Source organism: Protopterus annectens, chromosome 1.part0 (assembly GCF_019279795.1).
Source record: "Protopterus annectens isolate FY-2018-M chromosome 1.part0, PAN1.0, whole genome shotgun sequence".
Lineage (NCBI taxonomy): Eukaryota > Metazoa > Chordata > Ceratodontiformes > Protopteridae > Protopterus > Protopterus annectens.
Genome location: NC_056725.1, coordinates 495,253,896 through 495,277,599, shown reverse-complemented (window position 1 = coordinate 495,277,599; position 23,704 = coordinate 495,253,896). Strand labels below are relative to the sequence as shown.

Genomic DNA, 23,704 nt, shown 5'->3' with positions numbered 1-23,704 from the left:
CTTTTTGGTTCTGAAGAAAAACTAGTACCTCAAGCTTATTCTGTACCTCAGCCACCTAAACCAGTATGCAAAATGAACAAAATTTCTGATCGTCACAGCTCAGTCCTTTTTACCTCTTCTAAGAAAGGATAACTAAATGTGCTTGGTGGACATGCAGGACATCTGCTATTGCATGCATGTAGCCAGGCAGTCCAGAAGGTTTTTTTTGCTTTTGCTTGGAAGCCTGTCATTTCCAGTTCGTTATACTGCTCTTTTGTCTCATTTTGCCTCTTCCCTCCAGGGTATTCACCAAATGTATGTCAGTGGTTGCAGCGCATCTCCGAATGCAAGGGTTCTTGGTGTTCCCATATCCAGATGACTGGCTGTAACTGCTACTATGAAGGATCAATTAATCCAAGACAGAGACTCCTAGCTCCAGTTATGTCTTCACCTAGAAATCACTGTCAACCTGGAAAAGTCCAAATTGATACCTGTCCAAATGATAGAATTCATAGAATGTCACCTTGTTACCACCTTGCAGAGAGCCATACTTCAGGAATCCAGAATAATTACTCTACATCAGCAAGCCTCCTTGTTTCTGTCTCAACCAAAACCCTTGGTAAGATCCATCCTATGCCTGTTGGGTTCTATAGCTGCTTTCATAACCCTTGTTCCTCACACCAGATTTCATATTACAGTGGGCCCTCTCATTTCAGTGGTCTGTGTTGCATCAACCCATGCACATCCCAGTCAGTCTCATTAGAATCTGCAGACAGCATGTTCAGTGGTGGCAAAATGGCCTTCTAGTCTGTCTAGGCTTCCCCTTTATCCTCCCTCTCCCAGTAGCAGTGGTAACCACTGATGCTTCCTTGCCAGGGGAGAGGAGGGGGCATTTCATAGAGAAGACTGCCCGAGGCACACCAACTTTGAAGCCAGTCTTCACATCAATGCTTTGGAGATTAGGACTGTCCTTCTACAATAGACCATGGGTACCGGGTCATATCCTTTATTTTGGGAAGCTATGAGGATTTGGCAGTAGGTGATGTCTTCTCAGTGCTTTCTAGTGGCAGTGTACATCCCTGGGAGATCCAGTGTATTGGCGCACAAGTTGAGCAAGTCCATTCTTCCTCCTCAAGAGTGATTCCTTAATCAGTTGTTCTGGGTTTGGTAAGTTATGTGGGCAGTGACCTTACTTTTGACCAACATGCATTCATTCATTCATTGTTGTAAGAAAGTCTTTCTGTATATTGCATAGCTTATAAATAAAGGAATTGTGTGTAGATCTAGGGATGTCATTGTCCTCCTTTACTCAGCCATCATTAGGCCAGTCATTGAATTTAATGCCCCCTTTGGCATGTATCTGTCCATACATATGCAACTGGAACACCCACTGAGATAGCTTACTATAAAGATATAAGGTCTAAACAACATGTCCTGCATGTATTGACTCAAAGACCTGTCACTATATTCAGTATTCTACTGACTGCTAGAGGTGCCCCATGTCTGGCATACAAGGTATCCTCTGACCCAGTACTGATGGATTTACTTCTTTCAGCAAGTCAAATGGCATTAGAAATATTTGGTGTAGGGATGCAAACCTCTTCTGCAGCATCAACAGAACAGTTTGTTCAGAAGAGGTATTATGGTAATATGCTTGGTTTTCTGTTTGTTTTTCTGCGGGATGTACGCCCTAAACTAATTTTGAAGGGTCATACCCACCGGTGACATTCAGTAAGTGTGGTAGGAATCTCTTCACTCACTAAGATCTGCGGAATCCCTCTTGGTCCCTTGTATGTAATCAGCCAAAGTTCCCCCTCAGCATCAGGAGCAAATGTTTGTAAAGCCTCCAAGGATGTGCGAGAAGTTGGATCCATGCCAGCCTCCAGCAGGGTTGCAACAGGAATCTAAGGCAACCACCACCGTGGGCTTTCATTAGCACTGACAGAGACATCTGGGGGAGGCTGGACAGCAGTTGTATCAGATCTAATTTCTTTGGCCATTTCCTTAGCAAATGGCTGACCCATGAAATGGGAAGATCTACCATAGCACCCTGAGCCAACAGTTTTATGCTGTTTTTTGAGGTAAATAGATACAGAGGAGAGACTACTATATAGGGATATAGGGACAAAAGCCTGGCAGGCAGAACAATACGTGTGGGAGTGGGAAGCACCTAAACAGAAAAGACACTTGTTGCGACTGTCCCTTATGGGAAATCTACAGCTGCCAACAATATCAGAACGTAGAATACACAGACTCAGTTGAGTAAAAAACAGTCAACCTTTATCAAACACAGAGCTTTCGGGCAAACACCCTTCATCAATGATTAACATAAGGTACATTCAGAATGCAGTTTAAATACACCCACAACACGTCACATGACTTGCAGCCAAAGCCATGTGGCCAACTACATCATCATTTAATACTAAGTTAAAACACATATATTAACACAAGACACTTTACTTGCATAAAATTATACACATCTATGTAAACACACAAACCATAGTATTAGAAACATTTTTTTAAAAGGTTTAAAAAAGTTTTCTCAAAAGGATGTATTTTCTAAAAAAATCTTTTAAAAGATTTTTTTCTTTCCAAAAAATGTTACATATCTTGCAATAATTACTTTAATTTATTATGTTGTATTCTAACTAATATCGGTTTTAGTGATACAGCTGCATTTAAACCTGGGCTAATATCCGCTGACAAACGAACTATCCATTCGTATTCCCTAACTTCCAATAACATGTCTATCACCCTGAATTTAAACATATGTTCTTTCCCTTGTTCCTTTATGTGTTTATATAGGGCATTTTTTTCACATTGTTTCCTGATGTTAGATTTATGCTCAATTATACGGTCCTTGAGCTTCCTTGTTGTCTTTCCAACATAGAACGAAGGACATGCAACACAGGTTGCTATATAGACAACAAAGGTGGACGTGCATGTGGCCACACCATAAAAATTATATAATTTATTAGTAACAGGATGCATGAAGGTATTATTCGAACTCTAGCCTTCTCCAGAAACAGGTGCTATATCACCACAGCAACAACAGTTGTAACAGCATATCGTACCCTTACACCTCCCCTCGGGTGAACTGCTAACATTATTAACAAAATCCTTGTAACACAGCAAATATTTTAATGACTTCTTATTCCTATAGGAAAATAAAGGTTTGTTACCTATCAATGCCTTAATATCATCCTGCGCTAAAAGAATTCTCCAGTACTTATTAATTACACGCCTGACTATATAAGACTTGCTATTATATGAGGTAATAAACCTTATTTTTACATCATTGAAAGTGTCATCTGAACAATCAACATTATTCTCATAACTAGGTAAAAGCACAGGTCTATATAATGTACATCTATTACTTTCTACTACTTTCCTTGTATTGTCTATTAACATTTGAGGATACCCACTCACTCTGAACTCACCACATATTTCATCCATTTGTTTAGAAAAAGCTGCCTCTGTATTGTTTAGCCTACTTACGCGAATAAGTTGCGCTTTCACTATACCCCTAAACACATGAGGTGCATGCATACTAGATGCTTCTAAATATCTTCCAGATGACACCTCCTTTTTATAAATGGTGCTAACAAACTTATTGTCTTGTATTTTCAAATTCACGTCCAGAAAATTTATACTATTATTTGAGCATTCCATTTTAAATTTCAAGAAGGTAGTTGTACTATTTATATAACTAACAAACTCTATCAGTTCAGTAAGAGGACCCTCCCAAATAAGAAAACAGTCATCTACAAATCTTTGGTAGAAGTGTATCTTGTTATTCACAAAGCTATCACCATCAGATATGTACATCTTCTCCCATTGATACAGTACTATATTGGCGTATGTATTGGCCACCGGGGTGCCCATTGCCACTCCCGTTAACTGTAAATAATGTTCTTCATTAAATATAAAGACATTGTTCCGTAGAACTACATCCAACAATGTACAAATATTCTCAACATGTCTAGACGTAAACTTTGAATTTTGTACTAAAAAATGTCGTATAGAGTCTATACCAAAATCTATTGGAATTACAGTGAAAAACGAAGTGATGTCTAGCACTACCATATATAGATCACTTTGTCCCAAACTCAGCCCATTCTTATTTATCTGCCACATTTTCAATTTTGTCAAAAAATCCGTCGTATCCTTAAGAACTGTAGTACAATGAACTAATAGTGGTTGTAGCTGTCTCTGCAAATACAATGAGATGGGTTCAGTAGCCCACCCATTGCCAGAGACGATAGGCCGCATGGGAGGATTGTCCTTACACTTATGGACTTTAGGGATACCATATAGTTGTGGTGTAATTGGACTAGTCACTGTGAAAAAATGAAATAAGTCCAAAGAAATATCCCCAGACAACTGAATATCATATATACACATATTGATATAGGTAATGCATTTCTTCACTTCTATACATGATATTGGTTTAAACGCTGTCTCATCCTCAAGCAAACTTAGAACTGACTCAATGTATTTATTTTTGTCCATAATAACCACTGAGCCCCCCTTGTCAGCTTGTTTTATAATTATACTAGGTTCCTGTCTTTGTTCTTTAAGGGCTAAATTCTCAGCGTATGAAAGATTAAATCCATTACTACTAACCCTAACCCTTTCAACTCCAGCAAGCGGAGAGAGTAAAGGAGCACCAGCTGTCGACTAGGTCTGTCTCTAGGGGCAGATTGGCTACCAGGGGACTTACTATGCAACCTGTAGACAATAAACGTAAACTCTCGAGTTCGCCAAAACAAGCGAAAGTAGCCAGAAAATGATGGCAGGTATATTAAATTTGTCTTCTTTTGACATAGGAACTGAACATTATTCGTTACTGAAGAAAGGACTAGGGTTTATTCCCACCTGTAGTGATGACATAGTTAATGTTTTGACTGACCTAAAAATGTTTATTAGAACTTTGAGTTTAAAATTAATTTTTAAGAGTGAAGCATTGGCTGAGAATAATTGCAAGAGGCGCAGCACATTCATTCCGAATGACATACCACTGTTAGTCGCTTTTAATGATTTATGTGAGACTGAGCTAAGGAATTCATATGATGTCAAAATTAGTAGTAATGGATTTAATCTTTCATACGCTGAGAATTTAGCCCTTAAAGAACAAAGACAGGAACCTAGTATAATTATAAAACAAGCTGACAAGGGGGGCTCAGTGGTTATTATGGACAAAAATAAATACATTGAGTCAGTTCTAAGTTTTCTTGAGGATGAGACAGCGTTTAAACCAATATCATGTATAGAAGTGAAGAAATGCATTACCTATATCAATATGTGTATATATGATATTCAGTTGTCTGGGGATATTTCTTTGGACTTATTTCATTTTTTCACAGTGACTAGTCCAATTACACCACAACTATATGGTATCCCTAAAGTCCATAAGTGTAAGGACAATCCTCCCATGCGGCCTATCGTCTCTGACAATGGTTGGGCTACTGTACCCATCTCATTGTATTTGCAGAGTCAGCTACAACCACTATTAGTTCATTGTACTACAGTTCTTAAGGATGGATTTTTGACAAAATTGAAAATGTGGCAGATAAATAAGAATGGGCTGAGTTTGGGACAAAGTGATCTATATATGGTAGTGCTAGACATCACTTCGTTTTTCACTGTAATTCCAATAGATTTTGGTATAGACTCTATACGACATTTTTTAGTACAAAATTCAAAGTTTACGTCTAGACATGTTGAGAATATTTGTACATTGTTGGATGTAGTTCTACGGAACAATGTCTTTATATTTAATGAAGAACATTATTTACAGTTAACGGGAGTGGCAATGGGAACCCCGGTGGCCAATACATATGCCAATATAGTACTGTATCAATGGGAGAAGATGTACATATTTGATGGTAATAGGTTTGTGAATAACAAGATACACTTCTACCAAAGATTTGTAGATGACTGTTTTCTTATTTGGGAGGGTCCTCTTACTGAACTGATAGAGTTTTTTAGTTATATAAATAGTACAACTACCTTCTTGAAATTTAAAATGGAATGCTCAAATAATAGTATAAATTTTCTGGACGTGAATTTGAAAATGCAAGACAATAAGTTTGTTAGCACCATTTACAAGAAGGAGGTGTCATCTGGAAGTTATTTAGAAGCATCTAGTATGCATGCACCTCGTGTTTAGGGGTATAGTGAAAGCGCAACTTATTCGCGTAAGTAGACTAAACAATACAGAGGCAACTTTCTTAAAACAAATGGATGAAATATGTGATGAGTTCAGAGGGAGTGGGTATCCTCAAATGTTAGTAGACAATACAAGGAAAGTGGTAGAAAGTAATAGATGTACATTATATAGACCTGTGCTTTTACCTAGTTATGAGAATAATATTGATTGTTCAGATGACACTTTCAATGATGTAAAAATAAGGTTTATTACCTCATATAATAGCAAGTCTTATATAGTCAGGCGTGTAATTAATAAGTACTGGAGAATTCTTTTAGTGCAGGATGATATTAAGGCATTGATAGGTAACAAACCTTTATTTTCCTATAGGAATAAGAAGTCATTAAAATATTTGCTGTGTTACAAGGATTTTGTTAATAATGTTAGTAGTTCACCTGAGGGGAGGTGTAAGGGTACGATATGCTGTTATAACTGTAGTTGCTGTGGTGATATAGCACCTGTTTCTGGAGAAGGCTAGAGTTCGAATAATACCTTCATGCATCCTGTTACTAATAAATTATATAATTTTTATGGTGTGGCCACATGCACGTCCACCTTTGTTGTCTATATAGCAACCTGTGTTGCATGTCCTTCTTTTTATGTTGGAAAGACAACAAGGAAGCTCAAGGACCGTATAATTGAGCATAAATCTAACATCAGGAAACAATGTGAAAAAAAATGCCCTATATAAACACACAAAGGAACAAGGGAAAGAACATATGTTTAAATTCAGGGTGATAGACATGTTAACCAAATCTCTGAGAGGGGGAGATTTGTGTAACTTATTGGAAGTTAGGGAATACGAATGGATAGTTCGTTTGTCAACGGATATTAGCCCAGGTTTAAATGCAGCTGTATCACTAAAACCGATATTAGTTAGAATACAACATAATAAATTAATTATTGCAAGATATGTAACATTTTTTGGAAAGAAAAAAATCTTTTAAAAGATTTTTTTAGAAAATACATCCTTTTGAGAAAACTTTTTTAAACCTTTTAAAAAAATGTTTCTAACACTATGGTTTGTGTGTTTACATAGATGTGTGTAATTTTATGCAAGTAAAGTGTCTTGTGTTAATATATGTGTTTTAACTTAGTATTAAATGATGATGTAGTTGGCCACATGGCTTTGGCTGCAAGTCATGTGACGTGTTGTGGGTGTATTTAAACTGCATTCTGAATGTACTTTATGTTAATCATTGATGAAGGGTGTTTGCCCGAAAGCTCTGTGTTTGATAAAGGTTGACTGTTTTTTACTCAACTGAGTCTGTGTATTCTACCTTATGGGAAATCTGCCTCCCACACTGACATTTTCCCTTTTTGAATGACATGAACACAATAGCACTAAATAAAAAAGAAAAATAAGAAGAAACCCCAGTGGGGCACTTATTTAAAATGCGGATTGGTAACCAGCACAGCAGAAGGGCATTCAGACCGACATTCAGTGCTGGTGTTCAAACTGGCAGCAAAGAAGTTCTGAGTGTATGCTTCTGTAAACAACCTTTATGCCAGCATAAATGTGACTTGCAATGCCTATAAATACTAAAGGCTTTGGTGTACTGGCTGGAAGTTGGGCTTTCCTTGGTGCGAGATCCCTTAAGTTATGAATACTGCCAACAGTGAAGAGAAGGACATCTGCTGTTATGGTGAGATTTTATACAATTGTACTGTCCCCAGAACAGACTCCCCATCCACATAAAACAAAGTTCATCCCTTTCCGTTTCCAAGCACAACTTGGATCTATGGATGGGAAACAGAAAATTGACCCCAGGACTGCCCCTGTATTACTAGTGGTCAGAGTCCGTTCCTAAATGCTTTATCCCATGCATGTGTCGCCTCAGGTTATCTATGGTATGATCCCAGTTACTCTCATTGAAGGTACTTTATAATTAAAAACCATGGGATGGATGGGTAAGGTCGGTCTATAACCAAATGGAACAGGTTATTTTGAGCACAAAAAGGGAAATTGGATTAGGCTTAAAATGGCCTGCAAGGGCAGCTAGCCTAGTACTTAACCATGAACCTATAAGAACATACATTTGATATAGTGCTAGGAATATCCTGGCTCATTCTACCTATTAAACCTAATCTGTACAGTATGCAAACACACTTCCAGCCAAAATCTATATGACACTGTTTAAGAGAACATGAAAACTCAGCAGCAGGGCAGACACAGAAGAGTGGTATGTTATTAAACAAAAAAAGCATTAACAACTAATTACCTCAGTATGGGAGTGTCGCATGCAATGTCCTGCTGTTACTAGAAGATGGAAAACTTGAATTGTTTGGGGAAACGGTCAGATTTTACAGAGAGAAAACTGCAGATCACAGTCTATTAAGTACAGTAGAGAACCAATAGTAAGAGATGTGGAAGGGAAAGAATTTCAGAATGGTGTCATGAAGAGTTTAAGGAAGGAGTGAACAGAGTGAATGCATCTAAGTGTAGTGTACACAATAGAATTTAGGCAGTGTTTTCATTTAACAACTCCTGACTTGATGGGAGACGATCGGTAAAAGCCTGCACACACAAAGGCAAGCCTGATGGCACTGCATTTACATGGGAAGATGATGAATATATTCTTTATTTCATCTTTCCTAGTGATTCTCGCCTCATCACAACATTTAGAGAGTCAAGAAAATTTTTATTACTTCTTGGTTGCCGTGAAGGGTGTCCTTCCAAACTGTTAGGTCCCCAGCAGTACAGGGAAACTTACACAGTCTAGGTCAAGGAGGATACCAAAGGTTGAGGTGACAATCGGGAATGGAACTTAGTTTTAGATCTCTTGCTCCTCAGATGTGAGTCTTGGGGGTGAGTGAAGTGACCAGGGTGTCTGGCACTTGCTGGATGTATTTTTCTAAGTATAAGCGGCCCTCCATCTGGCCAGATAGTTATCTTGTCCCCTCATTCTGTTAATCAGTTCTTATTATGTACCTGTGACATATGTGTGTGATTTGGGTCATGTAGCATCCGCTATGATAGTGCATATTTCTGGCATTGTGAATCATCATCAGCCTTATGGCCAGACACTGGCTAAAAAGCATTTCTGTGATGACGTTTTGTATCCCTGTCTACCACTGAAGAATCTCTCTTTTCTTTGGGACTTGAATCTTACGACTGAAAAGTTTTCCTCTAGCTGTTTTTTTTTTCCTTACTGCTAGTAAACTGGCTTTACAGTTTGTCAACTGGAAAGTCCTTTTTTTCTTAATGACCATCACCTTTTCTCACAGAATCCTGTAGCTTCAGTCCCTTGTTTTAGGGACCATTTTTAGTGTTTCATAAGGGCAACATGTCCCTTAGGACTTCTTTGCATTTCTTTCTGAAGGTTACTTGATAGTTGTCTTTAAATCAGTCTATTTGTCTTGTCAGCTTTGTGGAAGCAAAAGGTATGGGGAGATCCTGAATCTGTCACCTTCTGTTACCTACAGAGATTTCAGTAGTTCTGGAAAACAGAATGCTGTCCGTCTCCTTTGTTTTAGAAGGCAAGGTCTTTTGCAGTTACTAAGCCATCCCTTTTTGGATTGGGTTTGTTTTGCTTTCAGGTGGGTCAGTGTCATTAAGAAGTGCTGCTGTCAAAGTCTACCTTGCCAAAGTGCAGCTGCTTCCAGCATTTGCTTGAAGAGTATCTTCAATGTGGATATGTGTGCTGTGGCCACTTGGGTATCATTTCACACCTTCACAAGACATTTACTGCATGGGGAATGATTCCAGGAGAAGGTCTTCCTTGGTGCATTAAGTGCTTATAGGATATGACCTTTTGGTCTTTCTCATACTGTGATTTCCTAAGGCGTTTAAGATTACCACTTGGCGTCTTTTCCAGCAGTTAACTCAGTAGTGAGTTTTCTATGTATCTGATGAAACAGATAACTCAGCTTACACAGCAAGTACTTACTGGGGAGACCTTTGCAGTTAACTTTCATCATCTCTTGGTACATAGATGGTCCCTCTGTCCAACAACTGTTCAGTGACTGTAGCTGGAAAGCTCCATACATTAGGTAAGTACATACTTACATTTGTATGTTTTTGTTTTTTTTTTTGTTACAAGTTGGCATCCTCACTGGCTGGGGTTGACCTAAGTTGCCCAAGTACTAAACACACTTTTTCAACATGGTGTAGGCTACCATAGTGAGTACCAGCAGAAGGAATGTGCACTTCCAGACATAGCAGTGAGAAAGAATACAAGCTGTTAAGCTGAAAAGAATACAAGCTGTTAAGCAGATGATAGAAGTAGAAATCTCTGCAGTTGCCTTCTACATCAGACTCTCTACCCTCAGCTTGGCTGGTTTGGGGAGTACATATCTGTGTATGCACTGTAGAAGGCCTCCCCTGAGGTCATCTCACATGTTGCAGATGGAATTTATTTTATCCAGGTTCCTTGTATTATAAGAACTTGTGCTACCATTTTGCCATTTTATGCCAACCTATTTTTGCCACATTGTAGCTTCTTAGTAAGATACTGTTGAGATAAACCTTAAGGGTTTCTGATAGCTTCATTTTCTTTTTAATGAAATAACTTGACCTTTTTGGTGGGGCAGGGGGTGTTATTTATTATATTTCACATGCATTTTACTACTTAGTTACAGCAGTTATGTTTTCCTGGTGATCTATTTATTTCCAGTTTGATTACCGGGGAAGTCCACTGGGTCCAGAGAGCTCGTTTTCAGTGGAGGCCCGGGATAAAAGCTCCATAATACAGAATACATTAAAGATACAAGTCTAGAAAAGTTACAGTTAAAAGAACAAGTTACACATACATGAATTCAATACAAAGCATGAGCAACTTAGCTCATTGTGAAAGATCATATGGATTATACCGTACAGATTCATTTAGACATACATTCATTCGTTTAAAGTAAGAAACTATTTACATACATTCATTCATTTAAAGTAAGAAGCTATTTACAGTATTTACATAGTTGAAATCATTTGGGAAATAGCTATGGGAGTTGTAGAGAGCTTAGGAACACAGGAGGAAATCCTCCCAGGGGCATTTACTTAAACAGAATTAGGTAGGGTGAAAGCAGATACATTTCCATTTGGAGGACAGGTATGTGGTGGGTTTTGAAATTATCTGTGTTTGGCGTTGTCCTTAGTGTGGAAGGGAGTGAATTCCATTTCTTGCCTAGGAAGAAAGAAAGAAGAAGTTGGCCAGCAGGTTGTTTAGGTTTGTGGATAGTAATTAAGTTTTGGTGTTCAGATCTGAGAGTTCTATTAGGGGTGTAGGGGAGAAGGATGTTTGTTAGAGCAGGGCATTTTGTTGGGTGAAATATGAGTCTGTGAGCAGTGGTAAGTTGGAGGTAGTCTAGGTAATTTGTGAGTTTTAGCCAATTAAGAGACTGGAGGGTAAGACAGTGATTGGGTGGTATTTTTGGCTTTGGTGGCAAATTTGGAGATTTTGTTATAGCAGTTTTCAAGTTTAGAGGTGATGGAAGAGGTCAAGTTAGTTAGAAGAGAGGCTCCATACAGTGGGGAAGGAAGAAGGTAAATAGTGGCCAGAGTATGCCTAGTAGAGGTGGAAAGGAAGGGATTGTTCCTTTATAGCATTCCTAACTTTTGGTGGTTTTTCTGTATATTTCGTTGAATGTGGATATCAAACTTGAGGTGAAGTTTGGCGAAGGGAACCACTTCGATAGGAGAGTTGGTTTCGCTAAGGACTTGAAAGGAACTTTTGTCATATGAGAAAGTTTTTCAGGGTGGGAATAGTAGTATTTTAGATTTGTTTGCGTTGAGAGAGAGGTGATTTTGGCGCATCCAGGTCTCAGTAGTTGAAAAGGCAGTTTGGGTTTTAGTTAGCAGTTCAGGGAGATTAGAGGCAGAGCAGACTAAAGTTGAGTCGTCTGCATTTTGAATGACTTTGACGTCAGGAATAGCAGAGTGAAAATTATTGATAAAGATATTAAATAGCATAGGTCCGAGGACAGACCCCTGTGGTATGCTGGTTGGGGTGGGTAAGAAAGGAGAGGTGGCTTTCTTCCATTTTACAGCCTGAGCTCTATCTGCCAGGAACTTGAGAATCAGGATGAAGTGTTTTGGGAGAGATTTAGGTTTGAGAGATGATAGAGAAGGTGCTTATGGGAAAGAGTATCGAATGCCTTAGAGAGATCTAGGAGAACTGTAGATGCTAAGTGTCCAGAATCTCGGGCTCGATTGACAGTTTCTAAGGAGAGTAGTGTGGTTATAGTGCTATGCCCTGGGCGGAAGCCATGTTGGGTAGGGGTAAGAAGTTGTTTTTGGGTCAGAAAAGGCATAAGTTGGAGGTGGATGCATTTTTCTAGGATTTTGGACATTGGTGAGAGAAGAGCAATGGGGCAGAAGTTTGAGATGTTAGTGTTTTTGCCTCCCATGTGGAGAGGAAGAATAAAGGCAGAATGCCAGAGTTTAGGGACATAGGATTCCTTTATGGATCTCTTGATAAGGATACTAATTGGGAGTGCTATACCATCAGCAGCAAAGTTTAGGAAGGAGGAGGGAATGTTATCAGGTGCATTGGAGCAGGATTTAAGTCTGGATAGAAGTCTTTTTATGAAATTAGTAGAGACCGGTTTGAGCTCAAACATAGGGGGAAGTTATTAGGGAGCTTAGAAGGTGAAGAATGAAGGAGAGATGGGTTATTGGTGGGAAACGTCTTGCTCAGGTCAGATATTGATTCTATAAAAAATGAGTTAATTTGTGAGGCTAATTCGAGGTTAGATTTACTTGGATCAGGGCAGGGGTTACTTTTGGAGCCTGGGTTGAGAAGTGAGTTTACAGAGTTCCAGAACTGGCTGGGGTTTTTAGTATGATTGGACTGGAGCTTAGTATAGTAGGATTTTTTGTCATTGGCGATTTGTTGTTTTGCAAGTTTACTGAGCTGTGTGTATTGGAGAAGGATTTTGGGAAGTTTATTTGTTTTGTTTATTTGGGTAGCCAAGGAGCAGTAATAGTTTTTATCCTTTTGTTTCTTAGTGGGGCTAGGGAGTTTATAGAGTGACTAGGAAGATAGAATTGAAGTGGTCAGTGGCTTTGTCAAGAGGAAGGGTTTTTAGAATGTTCCAATTCATTTATTTGAGAATGTTGGAGAAAGTTTTGGGGTTGAATTTGCTAAGGTTGCGAGTGAGAATGTATTGATGCTGATGTGGGGTAGAGGTGGTTGCACAGTGAATGAAAGCTTGGGAGGTGGTCACTAATGGTATCAGCGATTGTGCCAGAGTTAGTAATTTTATTTGGATGGGTGACTAAGATCCAGTCGAGAATGGATCCTGGGGGATTTGTTTTGTTGGGTCGGGTGATGGAGAGGATTATTTGAGTAAAGTTATAGAGGTTAATGGATAGGGAGGGTAAGGGGCTGTTGATTTTATTCCAATTGATGTTTACATCGCCTAGTATAGGTTTCATAGTTAATTTCTGTTGAGGCCCATTCCATAAGAGTATATCTTCGAGGGTAGAGATGTTGTTACCGGGTGAGATGTATAGGGCAGTGGTACAGATGTTTTTTTTGTGATTATTCATTTTTAGTAGACCGACTGTTAGTTCTGTATTATCGAATCGAGGAATTAGAATTGGAAGGGGAATTGAGGTGAGAAGATTAGAATCGATTAAGGCAATGCCGGTGCCTTTTCTATTTAAGTTGTCACATCTGAGAGAGTGAAATCCAGTGGGTAGGATTTCAGAGTCAGAGATGTGGAGTTTGAGCCAAGGAGGAGGAAGAAAGTCAGCAGAAAGTTTTAGTGAAGCAGAGAACAGATCTGAGGTAAGGAGGTACAGGATAGGCACTATGTATGTAAGTTGGAAGGAAGCAGAGGGTTCACTGGAGCTAGAAGCTGAAATAGGGCACTGGTAGATTAATAGAATATGGCAGATTTTAAAGGGCTAAAACAGGGCAGAGCTAGGTTAACAGTATTGTTAGCGTGTATTGGTGTAGATAGAAGTTGGACAGTGCCGCCTAGTGGCCAAATCTGGTAAGTACAAGGGTAAACCTCGGGCACTCAGGAGAATGGGAAGAAGCCTGGAAAGTGAAGGGGGAAATTAAATCCGTGGTAGGCTGCTAGCTATTGCTCAGGGTTGATATACAACAGGGTACTTATAGTATATTTTTAATTTACAATAGGGTACATACACTTATTATTGGTTCTTAGGGAGGCAGAGAAGTTACAGAAATTAGATTGGGCATTTAAGTTATTACTCAAGTCTAAAGGGTTGTAAGCTAAGTTTGACTGCTTGTTCAGAAAGAATCAACATGTAAACTTAATTTCTTAATGAAATTGCTGTAAAATTTCCTGACTCTATCCATTCCTGTTTCATAGGCTTCAAACTGAATAATAAGCTAAACCAGGTGCTGGTAGCAAGATATGCTGATGATAAAATGAGCATTGACTTTGACAACTTCATTTGCTGTCTGGTGAAACTGGAGGCCATGTTCAGTAAGTACAGTGAAATTAGCAATGTTATTTCTAAGATTGTTTCCCGTTTCTTCCTCCTCTTTGAGAATCTTGCATTACTTTGCTAAACAGTATATATAGTGTACTGTATACCTAGTTTTCATTTTTTTGTTAATTTGACAATCCTTAAGATTTTATTACATTTTGATGTTCCAGAGCTGTTTACACTTCTATAATTCTGAAGATGCTTTTCATATTTCAGTACAATAAACAAAGATGGTCATTGTCTCAGTTCATTAATTATGCTGAATGATAAAATGTGGTATTTTGTATTTAATTCTCCCTCATCTTCCTGATGACAGTCTCCATTAGCAATGGGTATCACCACTGAAATATTCAGATGCAGACTGAGAGATTGTAGCAGCTATTCAATTAATCCATAAGCAAAGGAAGCAATATACAGATTTAGACTGAAAATGGATGAAATTGCTTTATTTATTCAGAGGTGTTCTGGATTAAAGAATTGCTGATTTGTAGGTGTTTGCATAACAGCAAATGTTTTCTACAGCTTTTAAGTCATTTGAGAGTTTGGTGCATGAAATGCCATCTCCACAAAAGCTAGAAACACTGCATTCATTTTTTTTATATCAGATTTGTGGCATGGTTACAGGGACGGTATACTAGCACATCCTGTGCCTCCTTTAAAAGCTGTCTACCTAAGAATCAACATGATTGATAATTCCTGCTTCATCCACATTAGTAACATTTTTATTTATAGTTTGTATGATTGATTTAGCATATATAAAGCTGTGTCTGTTTTTGTCATTAATGTTCAGTGGTAAATAAATTTGTGCTACAGGAATGTGACTTCTGCTCATTTTTTTGTCTCCAGACTGATCAAGAGTAAATGCCAGTGCCATAGTTAGGGTGGAGCATGGGGGGCAGTTGACCTGTACACAAGCTTTTCAAGGTCACTAATTTGTCAATTGCTCACAAGTGAAGTAACAGCATAGGTTTTACACCTTGAAAAAAAACACTCCTTTGTCTGAACCAGAATGGCCAAAAATAGTTCTGAGCCAGTAGCCAGTAATCCACAAGAAATGTAATCAGTAAAAATTCAGTAAAAATGAGCAGTTGTCACTTCATTAAAATCATCCACAGCACAAAACAAATAATCCAAGTATTCCAAGAAAGAAATACACAAGAGCTTTCGTCTGTTCAAATTGCAGACTTCATCAAAACTGTGGATTTTCACACAATAGATGTTTAAATATATACATCACTTCCTGAAATTAATTAAAGCAGTAGCATAATACAGAAAAAAAGACATTGTAAAAAATGGGTGAATAAAAAACATTGTATAACTTTAGTCAGAATCTGAATAGTAAAGCAAGCTCCCCCATGTGTATAAAAGAAATTAGTAGGGGTGTAAAAAATAAAAATATATCTATCTTATATATAACATTATAATTTGAGTGCCCTTTGCTTCAAAATGGGCACCAAAGAAATGTGATTGTTAATACCGGGGGGTTGATTAGCATTTAAAGACAATTACCACTTCATTTCCTTCTTCCAATATCATTTCACCAATCCCCTCCCCTGTCACTGCGTTTAACCACTTCTAAAATGCCAGACCTGTATCCTATACTATTACAACATATCTGAGCATGTCTATGTAGGGCATTGTTCTTACTGTGGGTTTCCACTGCATATACGTGTTCATAGATTCTTCTTCTCAAATCTATACAGGAGGAATGCAGAGTCCCTGTAATCACAACTTCACAGGTAAAAGCAGCACTCTCTAAAGCCAAAAACACAGCATCCATGGGACCGGACAACATCCCAGGCTGCATTTTACATGAACTTCAGAACAAACTGGCTCCCCACCTAAGCACCATGTTCAATCATAGCCTCACATCAAACTTTGTGCCCACTGAATGGCGCACAGCAACAGTTATCCCACTCCACAATGGGGGAGCCACCACTGATCCTGGGAACTATCGCCTTATTAGCCTGACGAGCCTCATCTGCAAGGCCATGGAACGTACACAATGGAATTCATAAACAAAGACTCTGGTAAACTCCAAACTCTGGACCCCACCCAGTTTGGGTTTGTGAAAAGCAGATCTTGCCTCCTGAACCTGGTCGACTTCTTTGAGGCAGTCACCAAAGCCGTATACGAGAGTAAGGTGGTTCACACAGCCTATCTTGACCACGCTTTCGACACCATCCCCCATTCTGGAATTATAGCTGAACTCACTGGACTAGGTATAAATCCCTATGTCACAAGATGGGTTGCCAACTGTCTCACTGACAGAACCCACACTGTAAAAGTTGCAGACTCCAAATCTGACTTCAAACCAGTGACAAGTGGAGTACCACAGGGTTCAGTCCTGGGAGCTCTCCTGTTTGGTATCTACTTCTCTGAAGTACAGGTTAACACAGAAGGCCTCTGGCTAACGAAGTTCGCAGATGACTGAAAACTAGGAGCTATAGTCAAGTCCATAAATAATGTGGACATCCTACAGAAGGGCCTCACTGAGACAGATGCCTGGTGTCAGAGCCATGGCCTCAAGCTTGGTGCCAAAAAGTGCATTGTTATCCCCTTTGGTAAAAACTCTGTACCCATGAACTACCACATAGGTGGCAGTCTTCTTAACACTGAATGTGTGATGAAACCTTGGGTCCCAGGTGGACAGTAGTCTCTCCTTTGATAATCACATTGCCACAGTAGTCAGGAAATCCTTCTACATAGCACAACTCATCACAAAAGGGTTCTCATCCAGGAAAAAAGAGGTCATTGTTCCTCTCTACTCAACACTCATAGACTTATTATAGAGTACAACTCCCCTTTTGGAATGTACCACACAAGACATCTGCAGCAGCTGGAAAGGCCACAGAAATACCTCACAAAGAGAATTACTGGCCTCAAACAGATGCCCTACACTGATCATCTCAAAAAGCTCCAGCTTTACTCTGTAGCATATCGCCTACTCTGAGGTGACCTCTGCCTAACATATAAAGCTATGTCAAACCCAGAGCTGTTGGACATGCTACACCTAAAGAAATCCCAATCCCTCCGAGCTACATGCTCCAGGGACCTAAACCTTGTTACCACAATAAACAGGACTTGCTGGAGGGATAGATTCCTGTCCCGGAGACTTCCCATACTCTGGAACAAGCTACCCATCAATGTCAAGCAAAGTTCTTCATTAACACTCTTCAAGAAAAATCTTGATGAGTGGATGGGAAATAGGAACTACACACTGGGGATCACTTCTGTGGCTCTGCTCGACAGGGGAACAGGAAATTAACTTTCTTGGGTTGGCAGAAGCCAGGGAACTTTGTTGGCTAGGCTTACGTAGGCCCTTGGGCCGATAGCCTAGTACCTACCTATGAAAGGTCTCTCAGTTTTACCTATGTAAAACATATTACATCCCTGACAAACACTCACATAAACCAAACCCTTAGTTTGGCAATTCCCCCTACCAAGTGGACTTTATGCAGTGGGTCACCTATCCTAATCTCCATACTTTCCAAAACATATGGGCATTGGTTACATCTGCCACATCTTTTAGTTCCCCTGTTTTCTTTAAAATGTGGAACGAAATGTTCAAGTAAATATTTCATATTATGCCCCACTTTGTACAAAAATGAGGGTCCCTTACCCAAAGAATTGATAAGGTCCGCGTTACCTTCCAACATAACCCAGTTTTTAGTTAACACACACTGACCCCTAACCGGGAAAATGCCGAAAGACACAAACAAAATACCCTGTACCTTGTGTCCAAAGGACCCATGTTGTGTGACCATTGAGCGAGAATGGGTGTTACGGTGAGTTGGTGGCTTTTAACAAGCTGGGGTTGACCTAATAAAGGGGTCTATCTAGTTCCTCATCCACTTAAAATATCTGCATCTAACTCCCAGACCCAGTTCTCTGGGTAATCCTTATCAATAAACATTTGAGTCAAATTACCTAACTCCCTCTTGAAACTATCCTGAGTTGAACACATTCTGGCCCCTCTGATCATCTGCCCTCTCTCGAGGTTCTTTTTGACGTAAAAAGGGTGTGGGCTATTGAAACTTAAAAAGCTGTTAGAATAAGTAGGTTTACAGTATACTGTGGACGTAAAAGTTTTCATATTTAAATCCTTAGTAATGTTGACATCTAAGTAATTAATGGTTGTGGGGTCATAAGTGTGTGTGAATTAAAAATAATCAGTTACATTGTTTATGCAATCCACAAAATTGTCAGCTGTGGTAATGTCCCCTTTCCATAAAATAAAAATGTCGTCCAGGTAACGCAATTACAATAGCCAATGTCCCACAACATCTGAACCAAAAGTATAGCGTTTCTCCCACATGGTCATGACCAGATTTGTATACATCAGGGCACAACTTGAGCCCATAGTGACACCTTTTTTCTGTCGATAAAACTCATCCTCAAAAACAAAATAGTTGTTAAGAACTAGTTTCATTGTTTCCAAAACAAAATTAATCGCGTTGGCATTTAAATCACTGTATTCCAAAAGGGCCTCATGAAACAATTCTAATACTATACCATGTGGGATGGAACCGAACAAATCCACTACATCTATTGTTGAAAAACCCGTAGTCTCATTAAAAAAATCATGCTGAACTCTGGACAAAAAAATCCCAAGAGTTGAAGTTGAATAACACGTGACCAATGGTACGTAATGTGTCCTTCAATAATCGGTCAATGAATATTCCTAGAGAATAAGTAGAGCTGTTTTGTGCTGCCACTATAAGCCTGCAAAAGGGGGGGGGGGTGCACACATTTTTGTTCACGTTTGGTATACCAAATACAGTAGGAGTGTAAGGATGTGTGTTCTGTAAAAAGTTAAACAGCTCCTCATTAATCACTCCCCCCTGTAGTCAGCTGTCTTCCAAAAACAATTGTAGCCTTCTGTGAGAGATATTTTCATTAATAGAGGCTATTTCGTATTTATCAGTATCCAACAGCATGTTGGTAATATCATTGGCATAATCTGTTTTATCAACCAAACCCACCGAACCCCCCTTTTCAGGTTTCATGACCCGTATGTTGTCTTAGTATGATCCCTTAGCTAATTAGGAAGCGTTTTAACTGCTTAAGGGAATGTGGTTGTGTGTGCATGTTAGTAATTGTCTTAAGGAGCCAGTTGAAGGACCCTTTTTTGCCATCAAGTTTAGATTGAGAAGGCAACACTCTGGGGTTTGCTCAGGGTAGCAATTCACCTTGCTATGGCTCTGTTAAGTACTTTTTGTTAATGTGTACTTGTTTTAGTTGTTGTTTGCTGATGTTATCTTCATCGAAGAATGAAAAGTTCTACCTTTATTGTGTTCACATGATTAGCAGAATGTAAGTAAATGTTCAGTCACCCTGATCATGAAGTTGAAAGTGTGATGTGAGTCTCTTGATTGACTGACCCTTGGCTTTCTTTCTGCTTCATTGATGGGACCATATGGTCACTTGATGTTATATCTGTCTCTCAGTTGTCCTACATGATGGCCATATTCATAGCTAAGTAGAAAGATAATTAGCTCCCAAATACCTCCAGAGATGAGCAGTACAGTAAGTCTTCAGGGATTTTGGGACTGCTTGCCTGAAAAGGGAGCCCAAAATCCCTGATTTTGCTGACCACCTCTACCTCTTGGTCGGCATCCACTAAAGAGACCAGCTCTGCCATGGCCATCCCTATCTGAGGATGAGTTCAAGGGCTGACATTGGGGTTTCTGAAATCATAAGAGACTTGGACCCCTTGGACCCTTTCTGATTCCTAGTTATAGGATCTTTGAGGGTCTCAAATCTGACACCTGTAGTAGACAACATCTTACCTTCTTGCTCACACCTCAATAACCTATCTTTCACCGTAAGTCTGAAGAGGGTAGAACCATTTAGTAGAGGCATTGGTAAAGGATGCCTTGAAATTGTTTGTAAAGTTGCAAAGGTGAAGCCAGGCTTGTTCTTTCAAGGTAACACCTGTCCTAGCTGATCCATCGACATTAGGTAGCAACCACATAAAGAAGTTAATGTTCAACATGGTACTCATGCTAGTCTCAGTCTGTTTTCTTGACTCAGACATGGGTAGCTTTGGCAAGGAGTCTAAAGGCTGCTCTGCTAAATCTCTTTGGAAGCAGTTCGTTTGTGCTGCATACTTTAATACACTCAAGGTAAGTGTACCTAAGGCATAGGCACTCTTCCTCATTCTGTCCAACATTCTAGCCTTTTGTTATTTTTTAGTATGCATCACTTTATAAAGGCAACAGTATATACAAATTCAACAGACAGTACAACCCTAACAGCATTAAGAACAGCTAACAAGAAATAAGTCAAGACCCCCCCATTGCTAATGAGTTTGTGTAAAAGAAACATCAAATGTTAGAATTCTTGGTTCCAGCAATGTAAGAACATAGAAAAACATACACCAAAGTTATCCACGAAAGAGGAAATTAGATTCCCAAGAATGTAGTTGAGATAGCTGTGTAACAAAAAAAAGAACCCTCTTTATTTCAGTCCAAATCCATATTTTTCCACCACTTGAAAACTATATTTATTTATTTAACATTTGTCTACTTGGAAAGTCCAACTTGAACGAGCCAGATTTCAGCGGAGGCCCGGGGAGAAACATACCAGACGCACGTTATGTCTTTGTAACATGGGAGGAAATCAGAGCACCCAGAGGAAACCCACACGAACACAGGGAGGACATACAGACTGCACAAAAGGCACCTCAGCCAAGAATCAAACCGGAGAACCTCTTGCTGTAAGGCGACAATGCAAACTGCCGCATCACTGCATGATCCAAAGATTTAAGATTCAAAATTTAAGATTTAAGATGACCACAGATGTAATCCTAATCTTAAAAAATAAGTTAGCTGAAATACTACTGAACCAAGCAACCTGAAGGCCTTATCCCTCCAATCTCGGATGGAAATCTGTGATGCCCTTAACAAAATAAGATAGTTTAGCCCAAAAAGATTGCAGACAGACAATCCAGTGTCATATGGAAATAAGTCTCATTTTTACCAGACCTCCAACACTTTGATGAGGCTGACCAGCACCTTTTCCACAAGCATTCTAGGGCATATTGCCAAATATTGGCCAACTTAAATACAAAAGGCACAGATGGAGGGAATGATGGATTGTTGCAACCCAGATGAATCTCTATCCAAGCCTTATCTTGTTATTCTCTACCAGTCCAGTCTGACCAAGCTTTCCTGAGTTTAATCTGTGTGGGTTCTAAACCACCACACCAGAGTCAGTATAAATCAGCCACTTTTGGTCTTTTATGATGAGGAAACTTGAACTTGGTTACAGGGCTGCCAGTAGAGCATTGGTTTCAATTAAACTTGACAGTATCCATAAATATGTCTCATATTTGAAGAAATTTGTAAGTATTGCCACCAAAATACATTTCCAGATTTATTAATTTGACTGAAGTCTGTCTGCCAAACCTGACCAACAGAAGTAAAGTTTGCCAATTAATTTGGGCCTTTACTATGCAGAAATCAGCATTGCACCAAAGTCTTACCTACCCGTTTACTGTAAATGACTCAAAGAAATGACAACTATGTTTGATCCACCATTTATCTAATCCCACTGGATCCTAGATGCTGTTTGAATCCTTTTCTACTCTGGTTGAAAAGTAACAGTAATGGACTTCCAACTCCATCTAAAACCATAGCGGTCTGTTGACAAATCTTGTCCTTAAAAATTGCCAGCTGATGGAGGCCTTCCCTTAAGCTAGCAAGTTAAGAACACCTAAGCATCCCTGCAGATTAGGAAGCAGGTCAATTGTGGTCAATTCTGGCCAGTGATTTTACCCCATAGTAAGCTAGTTTTAAACTCTAAATTCTTTGTTAGACAGATGGATAGCAACTGCATAACTCAGTAGCCCTCATTTGGTGGCTGCTTTTACAGTTATGAAGTTCACCTGGGGGGTATGATCTGAATATCCAGAGGACTTGGAATGAACCTGTGCAGGTTCACTGTGGCTTTCCATTGTGCTGTGTCTCAGTGATGTCTGATAATCAGGTTGAAGGACCAGTTGCTGGGTTCCAGAGTTTTTGAGCTGTATATGCACTCTTGGAGAACTGTCCATCATCTTGAGCCTTCTACAAGGGGGCAACCTTGTGAGCTATTATAGAAGCAACTACTTGGGTTCTCAGTGCTTAAATTTACCAAATATTACTGATTAGATGCCTTTTACAAATGCAGAGCTGCCTTCACCAGATCAGTCTTCTGCGGACTGCTTGACAGGTCTCTCCTATGTCTTATCTAACCACCTTTTACACCACTTGAGGTTATCACCCAACAGTTTGCAATACTGTAACAGTGATGTAAAGAAGGACATAGTACAGTTGTGTAAGAACTTACCATAACAGTAGATGTCCTTCTGATAAGTGTTGCAGTATTCCTTCCCAACATGCTATCCCTCTTGCGATATATTTGTTTTTCTCTTTAAGGGACTGAGGAAGAGCCATTTTGTGTTTTCTCTCCTCTTTGCTGACCTATTACTCTACCTTCCTCCTAGGTCTGCAGGCATCCTGATTTGGAGATGGTCAGAGGTTTTATGCTTGTACATCCACTTATGTACCCTTACATCTGTAGGCTTAGGCCATTTGCTGAACATATGGTTCTATGGAAGGTTTTGGCTTTGGTATCCTGGCCAGACAGGTTATTTGACAAAGGTAGCCCAACAGTTTGGAGTATTGCAACAGTGGTCAGTAGAACATTTACTGTTGTAAGTTTTTACATGACTGTACTTTCTCTTCAGTGTTGGAATGAATTCTTAATTCATTAATTTTGTGATTGCCATTTAATCTAGTACAGGTTCGTAGGGGAAACTTATTCTGGCTATAAGTGGGTGGGACACTGAAGTTCATGTGGAATGGGATATCGGCTTATCACAGTTGATGCAAGCATGTGCACACACGTGCTCACGAACCCACACACACGCATGCACAAGCGCACACAGTGGCAGAGACTTTAGAGGACTACCAGTTCACATATTGCACATCTTTGGAATGTGGGGAAGCATGAGCACTCAGCAAAAGCCTATGTAGATAGAGGAAGGCTGTGGAGACGGCTCAGCACAGAAGGCAGCTAAATGGAAAGAAGCTAGTTAGCCTACCACTAGGAAGTGCTGGCTGTCA

The 23,704-nt window shown here is 39.5% G+C and overlaps 1 protein-coding gene across 5 annotated transcripts in view; it reads left to right on the top strand.

Annotated features, from left to right (window-relative positions):
- CAPN11 (calpain 11) overlaps positions 1 to 23,704 on the top strand; it is a 1,381,576-nt gene that overhangs the window by 1,320,253 nt on the left and 37,619 nt on the right. For all 5 annotated transcript variants that reach the window (XM_044060753.1, XM_044060742.1, XM_044060725.1 and 2 more), the window contains one exon: positions 14,471 to 14,587. In XM_044060753.1, the coding sequence (XP_043916688.1) occupies positions 14,471 to 14,587 (117 nt within the window). The remainder of the gene's footprint in view (positions 1 to 14,470; positions 14,588 to 23,704) is intronic.